Source organism: Sapajus apella, unplaced genomic scaffold (genome assembly GCF_009761245.1).
Source record: "Sapajus apella isolate SASKATOON/1434 unplaced genomic scaffold, GSC_monkey_1.0 scaffold116, whole genome shotgun sequence".
Taxonomy (NCBI): domain Eukaryota; kingdom Metazoa; phylum Chordata; class Mammalia; order Primates; family Cebidae; genus Sapajus; species Sapajus apella.
Window position 1 is genome coordinate 2,335,843 of NW_022437056.1, and position 15,514 is coordinate 2,351,356.

General features: G+C 36.2%; 1 protein-coding gene across 2 annotated transcripts in view; it reads right to left on the reverse strand.

Moving 5' to 3' along the window:
• Nucleotides 1-15,514, reverse strand: part of CSMD1 (CUB and Sushi multiple domains 1) — a 2,101,842-nt gene that overhangs the window by 689,116 nt on the left and 1,397,212 nt on the right. For both annotated transcript variants that reach the window (XM_032260320.1, XM_032260321.1), the window contains exon 8: nt 12,329-12,416. In XM_032260320.1, the coding sequence (XP_032116211.1) occupies nt 12,329-12,416 (88 nt within the window). The remainder of the gene's footprint in view (nt 1-12,328; nt 12,417-15,514) is intronic.

A 15,514-nucleotide genomic window follows, 5' to 3' on the forward strand; every position in this document is an offset into this window, starting at 1 on the left:
TTAAACAAAAGACCTAACACCATAGAAACCCTAGAAGAAAACCTAGGCAAAACCATTCAGGACATAGGCATAGGCAAGGACTTCATGACTAAAACACCAAAAGCATTGGCAACAAAAGCCAAAATAGACAATTGGGACCTAATCACACTCCACAGCTTCTGCACAGCAGAAGGAACAGTCATTAGAGTGAATTGGCAACCAACAGAATGGGAAAAAAACTTTTGAATCTACCTATCTGACAAAGGGCTAATATCCAGAATCTAAAAAGAGCTAAAACAGACTTACAGGAAACAAACAACCCATTCAAAAGTGGGCAAAGGATATGAACAGACGCTTTTCAAAAGAAGACATATATGAGGCCAACAAACATATGAAAAAATGCTCATCATCACTGGTTATTAGAGAAATGCAAATCAAAACTACATTGAGATACCATCTCACACCAGTTAGAAGGGCAATCATTAAAAAATCTGGAGACAACAGATGCTGGAGAGGATGTGGAGAAATAGGAATACTTTTACACTGTTGGGGAGTGTAAATTAGTTCAACCATTGTGGGAGACACTGTGACGCTTCCTCAAGGATTAAGAAATAGAAATTCCATTTGACACTGCAATCCCATTACTTGGTATATACCCAAAAGATTATAAATCATTCTATCATAAAGACACATGCACACGTATGTTCGTTGCAGCACTGTTTGCAATAGCAAAGACCTGGAACCAACCCAAATGCCCATCAATAATAGACTGGACCAAAAAAATGTGGCACATATACACCATGGAATACTATGCAGCCATAAAGAACGATGAGTTCGTGTCCTTTGTAGAGACATGGATGAACCTAGAAACCATAATTCTCTGCAAACTGACACAAGAACAGAAAACCAAACACCACGTTTTCACTCATAGGCGAGTGATGAACGATGAGAACACTTGGACACAGGGAGGGGAACAACACTCACAGGGCTAGGTGGGAGGGTGGAGGGGATGGGAGGGGAGGGAGGACAGCGATGGGGGCAGGGAGGATGGGGAGGGATAACAGCAAACCACCATGGCATGTATGCACCTATACAACAATCCTGCAGGATGTGCACATGTACCCCAGAGCACAAATACGAAAAAAAAAAAAAAAAAAAGAACAGCAGATTTATTCCCTGGCTTCTACATGATCTGTAAGTTCAATTCTTTACATTTTCATGTAACAAGAGACAGGTGCTGCTGCTCTCGCTGAAGTTGACCTACCATGGAGACATAATAAAACCATTGCAGCAATACTGTAATAACTATAAATAAAACTATCAATGTGCTACAGGATATGAAGGCAACTAAATGTGTTAATTAGAAATGAGCAGTTGTTTATCAAAACACACGGGCTATGGATTTGTTTCTGCTTCTCATTGATTATGTAATTTTTTTCTTAATGTATTTAGTTTCTCCTTCCATTTAATGACATGCAATTCATAAAACATAGTTCAAAATAAATGAAAAAAAAACATGGGGTCCTTAAGATACAAATATGCTAAGACAAAGAACAGATGTTATTAGTGTGAATGTTAACATGCACAAACCAAAGACATAAATTAACTATTTAGTTTTTAAGTCGAAATATCACTCATCCCACCCTCAAATTCTCTTTAGAGCATAGGTCATGACTTTGTTTTTAATTGTTAATCTATTCTCTGACAAGCAGTGGTTATCTTATTTGGTTTGGCAGAATATTAATGGGCTTATGTCGATATGTCCCCAGGGACTGATCTCAATTTAATCTGCTTAACAGAGGAGACTTCTACCTTGTGTTGGGTCCAGTCAAAACAAATAAAATCAATAAGGCCTCTCCCCTTTCCTTCAAAACCACATAAGTGTAACGAGATGATAGTAACATAAACACACGTGTAAAACTCAAAGATGCCAGGAAATGTGGAAATTATGAAATGACAAGAGCCCCTTGTTCTACAGAGAAAAGCTAACTGTGTGGGTGGGGGAGGACGAAGATGGGGCAGGGGGAAGTCACTTGTCTTTTAAGGACAGGATGCAGTCTGAGAGATGCATCATTAGACAATATTGTGGTTGTATGAACATCACAGTGTCCTTACACACACCTAGACGTGTAGCCTGCTACACACCTGGGTTTTATGGTGTATAAAGTCATGACCTATGCTCTAAAGGGAATTTTGGGGTTGGAAGAGTGATATTTATCACTTAAAAACTAAATAGTTAATTCATGTCTTTGGTATGTGCATGATACCATTCATGCTAATAACACCTATTCTTTGTCTTAGCATATTTTTATCTCAAGGATTCCATGTTTATTTTTCACTGTAGACCAGCCTGGCCAACGTGGTGAAACCCCATCCCTTCCAGTGCTCCAAGACTATGAACACGTATAGCATGTTACCGCACTGAGTACTGTAGGCAATTGTAACACAATGGTAAGTGTTTGTGTCTATCTAAACAGAAAAGGAGCAGAGAAAATATGGTATGAAAGAAGACGGCTCCTTCATATTGGGTACTGCCTGTACATGGAGCTGGCAGGCCTGGAAGTTGCTCTGTGTGAGTCAGTGAGTATGTGCTGAGTGGATGTGAAGTCCTAAGACGTGGCTGTCCCCTCCTGAAGACCTTAGTAACACTGTATCCTTGGGCCACAATACATTTATTAATGTTTTCTTTCTTCAATAATAAATTCACCTTAAATACTGTAACATTTTTACCTTGTTACCCTTTTTGTCTTCTGACTCTTGTAATAATAGTTTAAGACCCAAACACATAGTACAATTGTACAAAAGTATTTTTTCTTTATATTTTTATTCTATAAGCTTTTTTTCTATTTTTATTGTGTTTTTTTTTCTGTCTTGTGTTTCTTTGACTCTATTTTTCTTTTTACTTTTTAAACCTTTTTATTATAAAGTAAGACATGAGCACACACACTAGCCTAGGTCTGGACAGGGTCGGGACCATCAATATCACTGTCTTCCACCTCCACATCCTGTCTCACTGGAAGCTCTTCAAGGGCAGCAACACGCATGAATAAAACTGTCATGTCCAATGATCGCAGTGCCTTCTTCTGGATAGCACCTGAAGGATCTGCCTGGGGCTGTTCACAGTTAACTTTTGTGTTTTATAAGTAGACAAAGTACACTCTAAAATAACAGTAGAAAGTATCCCATTGTACATGGATGAACTAGTAAGCCAGTCATTCATTCTCATTATCAAGCATGTGCTAGCCTTTTATGTGACTGGCAGCATCTTACATCAGGATTGCCACAAATGTGTGAGTAGCGCTCTGTGCTGGGAGTGAGCAGGGCAAAGAAGCTTACTAGGCAAAGGACATTTTTCAGTTCCATTATAATCTTAGGGGAAAACCATCATACATGGAGTCCACTGTTAGGAAGTGCATGACTGTATGTTCTATTTATGAAAAGAACGAAAAATTATAGGGAGAACCATTCCGTATTTGTCAGTTTTGCCTATTAAAGCCCCACCTTTGTTTCTCCATTATCCGTCAATACTGGTTTGTGGGAGGACTCTCAACTGAGAAGAGTCAGCATGGGTATAGTTGGTGTGGCAGAAAGGAGACCATACTTGAGGAATAACATGACTTAAGAAGTAAAAGAAGTGGCTGGGTGTGGTGGCTCATGCCTGTAATCCCAGCACTTTGGAAAGCCAAGGCAGGTGGATCACCTGAGATCAGGAGTTCGAGACCAGCCTGGCAAATGTGGTGAAACTCTATCTCTACTAAAAATATACATCATGGAATACTATGCAGTCATAAAAAAGGATGAGTTCATGTCCTTTGCAGGAACATGGATGAAACTGGAAATCAATCATTCTCAGCAAACTAATGCAAGAACAGACAACCAAACACTGCATGTTCTTACTCATAAATGATAGTTGAAAAATAAGAACACATGGACACAGGGAGGGGAACATCATACACCAGGGACTGTTGGAGGGTGGGGGTTAGGGGAGGGATAGCATTAGGAGAAATACCTAATGTAGATGACAGACTGTGGTTGCAGCCAACACCATGGCACATGTACACCTATGTAATAAACATGCATGTTCTGCACATGTACCCCAGCACTTAAAGTACAATAAAAAAATAACTAATTTTAAAAATTAGCCATGTGTAGTGGTATGTGCCTGTAATCCCAGCCACAGGGGAGGCAGAGGCAGGAGAATCACTTGAACACGGGTAGTGGAGGTTGCAGTGAGCCAAGATCATGACACTGCACTCCAGCTTGGGACAGAGTGAGACTCTGTCTCAAAAAATAAATTAAAAAAAAAATAAGAAGAAGTAAAGGAAGGAGAGGACACTGAAGTGGGCAGCTGCCACCTGCAGAGGAGGGAGCGTCAAGACAGAAATTGCAGCTCACGCAGAACCAGGGCTGTGGCCACGTGGAGCTCTTTATGGACAGTCATGGAGCGGGTCACACTGTGAAAGAAAAGATAAAAGGGATAGGAAAGCAGTTGAGAAGCTCAAGTTTCAGAGAATTCAGGGAGCTCCCTAAGCTCAGTTTCAGCATCTTTGAAATGTTCTTAAAAGGGCAGAAGTCAGGACTTGAAGTATATATATATGTATGTATGTATGTATGTATTTATAGATATAAAATGTATAGTGTCTGGCAGTGTGCATCTGGCCGATGCCAGTCTAAGTAGATCCGTGGCGACAGTTATAACATGACACACCCCTTGCAGAGATCAGTTAAAGCAAGACTGTCCTTTTGCTCAGCATATACAACTCAGGCTGTGGTGCACGGCTTAGAAGGCTGAGTTCAAGGATAGATTTCAACCATATCTTGACTCCTCAATGGCTACTTTGTGAAGTCTGCATATTATAATTATCTGTGTTACAAACTATCAAGGTCAACAGGAGCTTTGAGGTCAGTAGGATCCAGCTTAAATTCCCAGCTCTGACTCTGACTACATAAAGCACTTTGCTAGGTTAGCATTCTGAATTTCAACGCTTCTACTCATAAAAATGAGGATAGTTACATCTGCCTGGACTTAAGTTACATATCCTGTTAGCAAAGAAAAATAGATGAACTAATAGATGCCAGCAGCCACCCATAAATCCTCAATCCATATCTAAGCTCTCTCCCTCAGATATGGGTGTTCGAATACTTCCGTCAATTTATGCATAAAGATTCAGTTGTAATGAATACACTTTGTCTTTTAGATGGTGGTCCATGTTGAAGAATACTGTCAGCAAACTGTCCCCAAATTGACTTGAATTTAAATAAACAAGCTTTGTATTTTATGCTTTATTTTCTTTGGGTATTTTATAGATTATGATGGAATTAATATTTAGATTGTCTATGGACAAGGGATTTCTCAAGAAACCAGAATAATTCTATGAACAAAAACAGATGATGAATATTTTACCAATCTAATAAAGTGAACTCTTTTAAACAAAAACAGCCCCAAGTTACATATTTACAAGAGCTGCACTGCAAGTAAACTCATTTACCCGTCTTGGCCATGCCAGTTGTTAGTTTTGATTATATATTCATCTTAGTTTTGATTATAAGAATTTAGAGAAAAACAGAATTACCTTACGTTAAAGTGAGTCACAAGAGACTATTAAAAGGTATCTTCCCTCCTCTTAAAACATCAACTTTTATAATGAACTGATTCTACGTGAGGGACACCACGTGTCATTTCATCTAAGTGTCATAAGCCATCCTTATTTGGCTGTAGTCCAGCAGTTTCCGTATGAATACACATGGGTTCTACTGTCCCATAAAAAATAATAGTAGATATAATCAATAAATCAATATATGGGCTGGGCACAGTGTCAGTAATTCCAGCACTTTGGAATGCCAAGGAGGGAGAACTGATTGAGGCCAGGAGTTTGAAACCAGCCTAGGCAACATAGCAAGACCATGTCTCTACAAAAATTTTTTAACAAATTAGTTGGGTCAGTGGCACATGCTTGTACTCTCAGCGACACAGAAAACGAAAGTGTGAGGATTATTTGAGCCCTGGAGTTCAAGGTTACAGTGAGCTATGATCCTATTACTGTACTCCAGACTGAGTGATCAATGACAAACTGTCTCTATAAAAAATAAAATATTGGGAGGCCGAGATGTGAGGATCACAAGGTCAGGAGTTCGAGAATAGCCTAGCCAACACAGTGAAACCCCATCTCTACTAAAAATACAAAAATTAGCTGGGCATGGTGGTGAATGCCTATAATCCCAGCTACTAGAGAAACTGCGGCAGGAGAATTGCTTGAACCCGGGAGGTGGAGGTTGCAGTGAGCAGAGATTGCACCACTGCACTCCAGCCTGGGCAACAGAGCTAGACTCTGTCTCAAAAACAAAAAAACTAATAATAAAAATAAAAATAAATAAATAAAATAAAACAAATATAGATCATGCAGATTCATAAGTAAATATAGGTCATGTACATCAGATGCCCGTGATCACTACACAATCCTAAATTACCAGTACAGAATAGATGACATCAATTCAATTCAGTTCAATTCAACGTAACTTTTGTTGCAATGTAGCAAATAAATTAATATAATGTTTCTTTCTTCATATGTTCTTTCAACTACAATAAATTTTACACTCAGTAGAATCCGGTTGCACACGTAATGCATCTCATTTTAAGGCATGCCCCACAGATCCCTGGAGAGGTGCAATTTCAGAAGGTCTGTAAGGTCAAACTTATTTTCTAATACTACGAATGTGTTAAGTGCCTGTTTCACTGTGTAGCCATTTCCACAGACAGTGCAAAAACAATGGTGGGAAAAACTGATGGCAATTTTACACCAATCAAGCAACAGTACCATGTAATAACAGAAAAAAGGTCCAGTGTTACTTAAGAAAGTCCTTGAGGGTGCAGGGAAAATGACTGTTTTAACAAATCATAACATCTGAATATGTAATACATCCCTAGGGCATAGTGAAGCGTGAGGGAGATCTAGAGGTACAAACATCTACATAATTGTGTTTTGAGCTCAGCTGGCTGCTGGGTTTTCCATTGAACACATCTTTATTTAAAGAATGATAGACAAACTATCACTGCTAAGATTTGAGTATTTGTCAGACAATTTTAAAAATTGAGTCTTTTACTTCAAAGAAATTGACTGACAAAATTCAGGGTCATGACAAAGTTAAAGTTTTCTAATGAAAATTAGAAAATTTTCAAAAACTTGTATCTATCATCATGAGATTGTTTTTCAATGCTTAAAGATCTTTCTAATAAAATACCTTTTTATATCAACAAATGTATTTTTTGAAAATACTGTATAGTACAATGTATAAATATTTGAAAGAACTTTTAGCTCAATGAATCATTATTTTTCAAATGGCCAATGTATGAGGTACAAAAGTCATGCATATACAAATATGTTAATTTAAGACAGAAGCTCAACCAATAGATTTTGATGGGAGAAAATACTAAATGTTTATTTTCATAAGCCCATATCTAAATCACATTCTAAAATTTAAGATTATATTATTTGCCAATTTTTGTTATAGTCTCAAAGACTATGCTCAGTTATTTGAAATGAGTATTAAAATACTAATTTCTTTTTCAGCTAGTTATAAAACTGGACTTTAAAAAATATTTAATTAAAACGATATTATGCAACAAATTGTATACAGAAGCATACATAACAATCCATATAAAATATTATAAACTAATAATAATTCAAAGAAAGCTAAAATGGCTATGCAAATGTAAGACAAACTTGATTTCAGAGTAAAAAAAATTACTCAGAATAAAGAAAGTAATTCATTGCATAAAAGGTATTAATCCAACAAAAATACATGGCAATTTTAAACATTTGTGTACCTAAAAACAGAGCTTCAAAATACATGAAGCAAAAACTGATAAAACTGCAATGAGAAATAGACAAATTCACAATTTAAATAGATGATTTAGATACATTGCTCTCAATAACAGATTTGGCAAGTGATGAGAAAATTCAGTGAGGATCTCAAAGCCTTGAACAGCACAGTCAATCAACTTGACCTAACTGACATTTATGGAATACTTCACTCAAAAGCACCAAAATATGTGTTCAAGTGGTCTTGGAACATTTACCAAGATAGAGCATATTCTTGGCCATAAATCAATTATAAATACATTTTTAAAAGTTCAAGTCATTTATAGTCTCTAACCATGCAGATCCTTGGAAAACATCCAGGTATGTGGAAACAAAATAGAAAACTTAATTAAATCATGGAACAAAAAAAGCAATCACAAGGGAAAATAGAATGTATTTCAAGCTGCATGAAAATAAAAACACAGCATATCAAAATTGAAGAGATGCAGCCAAAGCATTCTTTAAAGGAAAACTGATAGCACTGAACACCCACATTCAGAAAGAATAACAGTTTTAAATCACTGATCTCAGTTTCAAACTTAAGAGACTAGAAAAAGAACAAATGGATCCCATAGTAAACAGAGGAAATAAATTAACAAAAGATCAGAGCAGAAATCAATGAAATTGAAGACAAACCAAACAATACAGAAATATAAATGAAAGTAAATTGTATTTTTTGAGAAGATCAATAATGTTGACATGCTAATAGCCACATGGACCAAGTAACATTTTTTAAATAATATGAATATCAAGAATTTGAGCTATGACATTACTGCTCATTTAAAGGATAATAAAGGAAACAGAATAATTTTAAGCCAACAAATTCAACAACTTAAATTGTAAAATTCCTTGAAAGATACACACTATCAAAGATCACTGAAGTAGAAGTAGATAATCTACATAAGCCTGTAAGTATAAAAGAAGTTGAATCTGTAATTAAAAACCTGCTAATAAGAAAAATTAATTCCAGGTAGCTTCCCTGGAATTATTCCCAACATTTAGCAATGAGGCATTAACAGTTATACACAAACACTTCTAGGATATTCCAGAAGAGAAAACATTTTCCAATTAATTTTGAGACCATTATTACTCTGACAGGAACAACAAATCCTTAACAAGAAAACACTACAGCTTATGATCACTCATAAACATACCTGCAAAAAACTAAACAACATTTTAACAAGTCAAATTCAACAATATATAAAAAGAAAAATACATCATTACAAATTAATTTTATTCCAGAATGTTTTTAAATTGTCAAATCAATTAATTTCTCATATAAACAAACCATACAAGCAAAAAAAGATCATCCCAAAAGATGTAGAAAATGCTTTTGAAAAATTCCAAATTCATGTCTGATTAAACACACACACACACATCTCAAAAAATTACAAATAGAAGGATACTTCCTCAACCTGATAAAGGGAATCCATGAAAAACCAACAAGGAATATCATAGTTATAATGAAAGCCAGAACACTTTCCACCTAAGCTCAAGAAAAAAAGGAGCAACATCTCACCATTTCTATTCAACCTTGTAAAATAGTTCCTAACAAGTGCATTTAAACAAGAAAAAGAATAAAAGACATTCAGACTGGAAAGCAAAAATTAAGTCTTTATTTGTAAATAACAAAATCACGTAGGGAGAAGTTTAAAGAAATCTATCAAAAAAGCTACTAGATTTAGCTTATCCCAGTTATGTGTGTATTTTTATACATATACACACACTATAGATGATACAAATAATATTTCACATTTGTATTTAAGAGAAAATTTAATCTTTCAAATCATTTTCCCAGGTGTTATAATATTGATTGCTATTGCTACAAACTTAGAGACATATAAACAACACAGTGATTTCCCAAGAAACTGGGAAAGTGACAGGTTGAAATTCTCTTCTGAGATCAGATTCTATAGAAACCTTATCTACATTCCATTCCTAATGGGCCGTAAGTCTGCACCATCTAGATTCCCCTTACTATACCCCAGCCAGATCAACGCGGCCCTCAGAGTTAATGTCTATCCTGAATTTAAACCTCTTCATCAGAAATAAGTCTGATATGAGAATGAAGTGGAGTGAAGATTGGCATACTCACCTAAGATATGGTTCAAAATTTCATTATTGCCCTTGTGCTAAATAGATATTGGCCTAAATATTCAGAACTTTCTTGCCAACTTTTAAAGCTTAAGCATTTTCTCTGGCATTTTTAAAAAACATGGAATGCAATTTGAAGAATTTGGTATTCTCAGATTTGAGTTAATTTGCTTTGTTTTTAAAATAGAGCTCTGCAAAATAGACTAAAGAAGTTTCTAGATTTCTGGGATGACAGAATATAAGATGTACAGTTACCCTCATATACAAAGTGCATTTGATAAATAGATGAAGTTTCTTTGTGCCATGCAGTTTTAGTCACTCAGGATGCAAAGATAAGACATTCTCTATTCTGGATCCCCTTAAGACAGGTGAGAAAACAGATGTGTGAGCACATCTTGATGATGCATTGTTGTCAACTCTCATTAAAGGGACACAAAAGGAAAGGGAAGGGAAGCAGGAAGAAGGTTTATCCTCAATAAGTGGGACATGAAAGAGGTGACCATTGACACAAGGAAGGAATACACAGAAAATGGAAAACCCCTTGGAAGAATGTGCAATTTTATCTAGTTGCTTTGTTTTCAAAAGAGATAAGATTCCTGAATGACTTCAAATGAACACTATTTTATAACATGATACTGGAAACAAGTATCCTGTTAGCTGCTCTTATTGACCAAGTCCTGGCTGGGGCAGATGCTGGCAAGTGTCCCCTAGACACCTGCTACCAGCTGGCGCATCCATGGACCACACTCACTGAATTGCTAATGACTCTTCTCAACCAACTTTTCCTCTGCAGAGCTCCCTTGAGCCAAAGGAAGGAAGCCATTGAAACACAGGCAGCAAAGTGGGTACAAAAGGTGGGGCCTTCTTGTCAGTATCATTTGTGCCCCAGAACTCCCCATGGGAACAGACTGAAGTGCCTCCAGTTAAAAGCATCTTTCTGCTTAGAATTTTTACTCCAATTCTATTCCACTTCCTCTACTCCCCTCCTCCAAAGAGTACTTATCCAACAAATCACTTCAATAAGAATTTTCATCCCAAGCTTTGCCTCAAAGGGACTTCAGTGAAACCACAAACTTAATATATTAGTCAGGATGTGTAATAGTTAATCTGCATCGATTTCAACACTTGATTCCTTCACATCTATACTTTGTATACTTTTGTTGTAAAATAATATGTCATTTTACCAACTTCACCATAGACACTACAATTTTATTATTTCTCTATTTCTTTTAAAAACTACCATTGTTACTCCAATTTTACTAATAACAATCTTTTTTTTCTCTCTAATAGTATCAGTGCCTTTCTTCCATTTATAGGCTACTTCATCAGTAGCCTTAGCTCTTTGAACCTTTTTTGAATTTTTTTTCAAAAATTGTGACATTGTAAGAAGGAAAAACACATATCTTCTTTCTCTTTACTCTTTTAGTTTGCAGCTGCTTCTAATAATAGTATCGGTCATGGAAGATGGAAAATGTTACGTTTCTGAACTGAAATAAATGTAAAATCTAAAGTAATAGGAATATTATAATCACTACTGAATTCATAATGTAGCAACAGAAAATCAGTATTTAGTTCACCACAATCCTGGTAACATGATTCACATTTTCTGAATAAACTTATTGGCTGCTACTGTCATTAATCATTCCTAAAGTTTTTAGTGAAATAACTGTAAGATAATAATTAAATATTTCCCTCTCTATCTTTAAACATTAAAAGAATTAGAATATGACATTGATATAGTTTGGCTGTGTCCCCACCCAAATCTCACCTTGAATTGTAGTTCCCATAATTCCCACGTCATGGGAGGGACTGTTGAGAGGAAATTGAACCGTGGGGGCAGTTACCCTCACACTGTTCTTATGATAGTGGGTTAGTTCTCATGAGACCTGACGGTTTTACAAGGAGCTTTTCCTGTACTTTGCTTATCCTTCTTCTTCCTGCCACCATGTGAAGAAGGATGTGTTTGCTTCCCCTTCCGTCATGATTTTAACTTTCCTGAGACTTCCTCAGCCCTGTTGAACTATGAGTCAATTAAACCTCCTTTCTTTATAAATTACGCAGTCTCAGGTATGTCTTTATTAGTAGCGTGAGAAGGGACTAATACAGAAATTTTAACAGATTATAAGCAAAAAACAAAGACTCTGAAGACAAATTTTGATTATACACATTTAGAGTTAAATTTTTATTATTTGTTCCTAGAGTATAAGATATCAACTACAGAGTACCTGAAATTTTTCAGAATGATATGTTTTAGAATTCTACAAATAATGTAGTTTCATAATGATTGAGAAGTTTTGCCTTTACATCAAAAGAACAAAAGAGTTAAACTAAACTGCAAACTGAAATTATATGTCTTAAAAATAACATGCTCTTTCCACAAGTATTATATCTCTTACCTGAAGTCAGAACCTGCTCTTCTACCATTTTCTGGAATCCCAGGGTCTGGACACATGTCAGAGACCAGTGCAACACCTCCTTGGCTCACTGTAACGGAGAGAAATATTGTTAAAATATTGTGTAGTTTCTGAGGAAATAAACAGATAAAAATGTATTCTAGACATTTTTAGTTATTCAGTGATCATGACTTAAGATGTGATCTTCAAAGGAATTAAGACACCTTAAATACATTCAAATAAATGTGCATTCTCGTTGATGAAAATCAAAGATGTCTTTTCCAGTGTAAGGATGATAATCTTTGGTTTTCTCTCTCTCATTATTAAGAGGTCAAAATTTACTAAAAACTTGTTCCTTATGACTGCTTTTATGCCAGATCACAACTAACAGCATGATGAGAAAAATATATACATTTAGAGAAAAGAAAGCCTTCACTCATTCCCATGGATAACAACAGGGACGATATTTACTAAGATCTATACATAAGATACTTGATAAAATTACTTGCATTTCAAACAATGAAGTGATTATCACTGAACTAAAAAGCATAGCGGTTTCTTTGTTCATGTGCATTGATTTATCTCTTGAATTTCATGAAGAAATTTTTCTCCTGTTGGGACTTGCACCGTCACACAATAGTTTCTCAAAAACTCTTTTGCTTATTGGACAGAGTGGCTGTCACTTCATCATTCATTTCACCCTATATAATTTGTGTAACTAAACTAAAGCATTTCTTTTTTCCTTTTCCCAGGAAGTTGCTTAACAGAGGGCTTGGGACCCAATTCAGTGTAATGAGATGTGAGGAAGTCCACAGGAGTGCTTCTGGGAAACATTACAGTATGCTAATAAAGAACATATCTATTTTACCCTGAAAATTTATATGTCCAGATTTCAAATGTTATAATCCAAGGATAGAGACAACAGCATGTATGGAACAGAATAGATTTGTCAAGTACCTGGACCTGCTACCTTATTGTTGGGTCAGAAAATCAACCAATTTAGGTGCAATATCCCAATTCTGGACATTCTGTTATATTTATTATAGTTTGTTTACTGTGGTTTAAATACATTCAATTGGTGATTCTATTATTTGCAGCTGAAAAGTGTGCATATAAACACACATTTTCTCACATATGTTTTAAACGATTCCATAAGAAGAAAACAATGTAACACTTTTACACTGTTGGTGGGAGTGTAAATTAGTTTAACCATTGTGGAAGACAGTGTGGCAATTCCTCAAGGACCTAGAAATAGAAATTCCATTTGACCCAGCAATCCCATTACTGGGTATGTAGCCAAAGGATTATAAATCATTCTATTATAAAGACACGTGCACAAGTATTTTCACTGCAGCACTGTTTACAATAGCAAAGACCCGGAACCAACCCAAATGCCCACTGATGATAGACTGAACAAGGAAAATGTGGCACATATACACCATGGAATACTATGCAGCCATAAAAAACCATGAGTTTGTGTCCTTTGTAGGGACATGGATGAATCTGGAAACCATAATTCTCAGCAAACTGATAAAAGAACAGAAAATCAAACACCGCATGTCCTCACTCATAGGCGGATGTTGACCAATGAGAACACATGGACACAGGCAGGAGAGCATCACACACTGGGGTCTGTTGGTGTGGACTAGGGTATGGACAGTGGGGGATACGGAGGTTGGGGAGGGATAACATGGGGATAAATGCCAGATATAGGTGATGGGGCAAAGGAGGCAGCAAACTACATTTCCATGTGTGTACCTCTGCAACAATCCTACATGATCTGCACATGTACCCCAGAACCTAAAGTACAATTAAAAAAAATATATATATATACATATATATATAGATGTATATGTATGTATGTATACAATAAAAGAAAACAGTATGTTTAGGTACATGTGGAACTCGTGAATCATTTGATTAAGACTATGCATAAAAACAACAGTCATTATAACAAGTTTAGTTTGTTTTGAGACAGGGTTTCACTCTGTTGCCCAGGTGGGAGTGCAGTGGCACAATCATGGATCGCTGCAGGCTTAACCTCCCAGGATCAAGCAATACTCCTACCTCAGCCTCCCTACTAGCTGGCAGCACAGGTGTGTGCTGCCCTGCCCAGCTAATTAAAAAAAACCTTTTGTAGAGATGTAGTCTCTCTATGTTGCCCGGACTGACCTCCAATTCCTGGCTCAAGGGACGCTCTCGCCCTGGCCTCCTAAAGGGTTGGGATTACAGACATGTGCAACCACATCCAGCCAAAATTTAGCTTTTATTGCTAAATTAGAATAAATTTGGGTAAAGATATGATCCTTCATTTAAATACAAATTCTATTGAATACTCTATATAATTTCACTCTTCATTAAGTACTTCACTATTCCAAAGTGGTTAAGATATTTTTAGGTATTTTTTTTTTAAATATTTTTTAAAATAACATCTAAACATTATTTTGCTGCATGATGTGAGAATTATATTGAATTCCAAAATTTTATTTTCTAAATATTTAATGTTGTCAATATTATTTCAAAATAATTCATCAGATTGGGTGACGGCATCAGTAGGTAGTGAGACAGAAAGCTTCAGACCCTTATTTCCCCATGGAAACACCAAGCAACCACCGAAAGATTCAAATAATTTTACAGGAGTTCTAAATAACAGTCAAAGATCTATATCAACCGAGCAAATGCCTAGTGAAGAAAAAATATATCCAACACAGTACTACATTTCATGTTTTACCCTCCGTTTTTTCACCATGCCTGGCGTGGCACAGGGCAGCTGAGAGAAAGCGGCCCAATTTCCAGCTTCCTTTCTAGAAATGGAGAAGCAAAGATAACGTGGTTGGCAGCACTACGGTCGCTCTGTGGGTTGCCTGACAGACTGAGTTCCGTCTTTTCCTGACTTGGAGCTCAGTGGAGAACGGGTGGCATCATTTGGATCTCTGGCTAGAAGCCCTGAGAGGCTGTGACAAGCACTGCTGTACAGAAAGTGCAGCAAGTCTGCAAAATCAGGGGTACCTTGGGGTAAGGGATTCCAGGTAGAGGAATATAATAATATATATATTATTGACCTTATAAGAAGGGGAATTTAGGAGATATATATATATATATATATCCTAAATATATCCTATATATATATATATATATATGCCCTAAATTCCCCTTCTTATAAGGTCAATTATATAATTGACCATATAT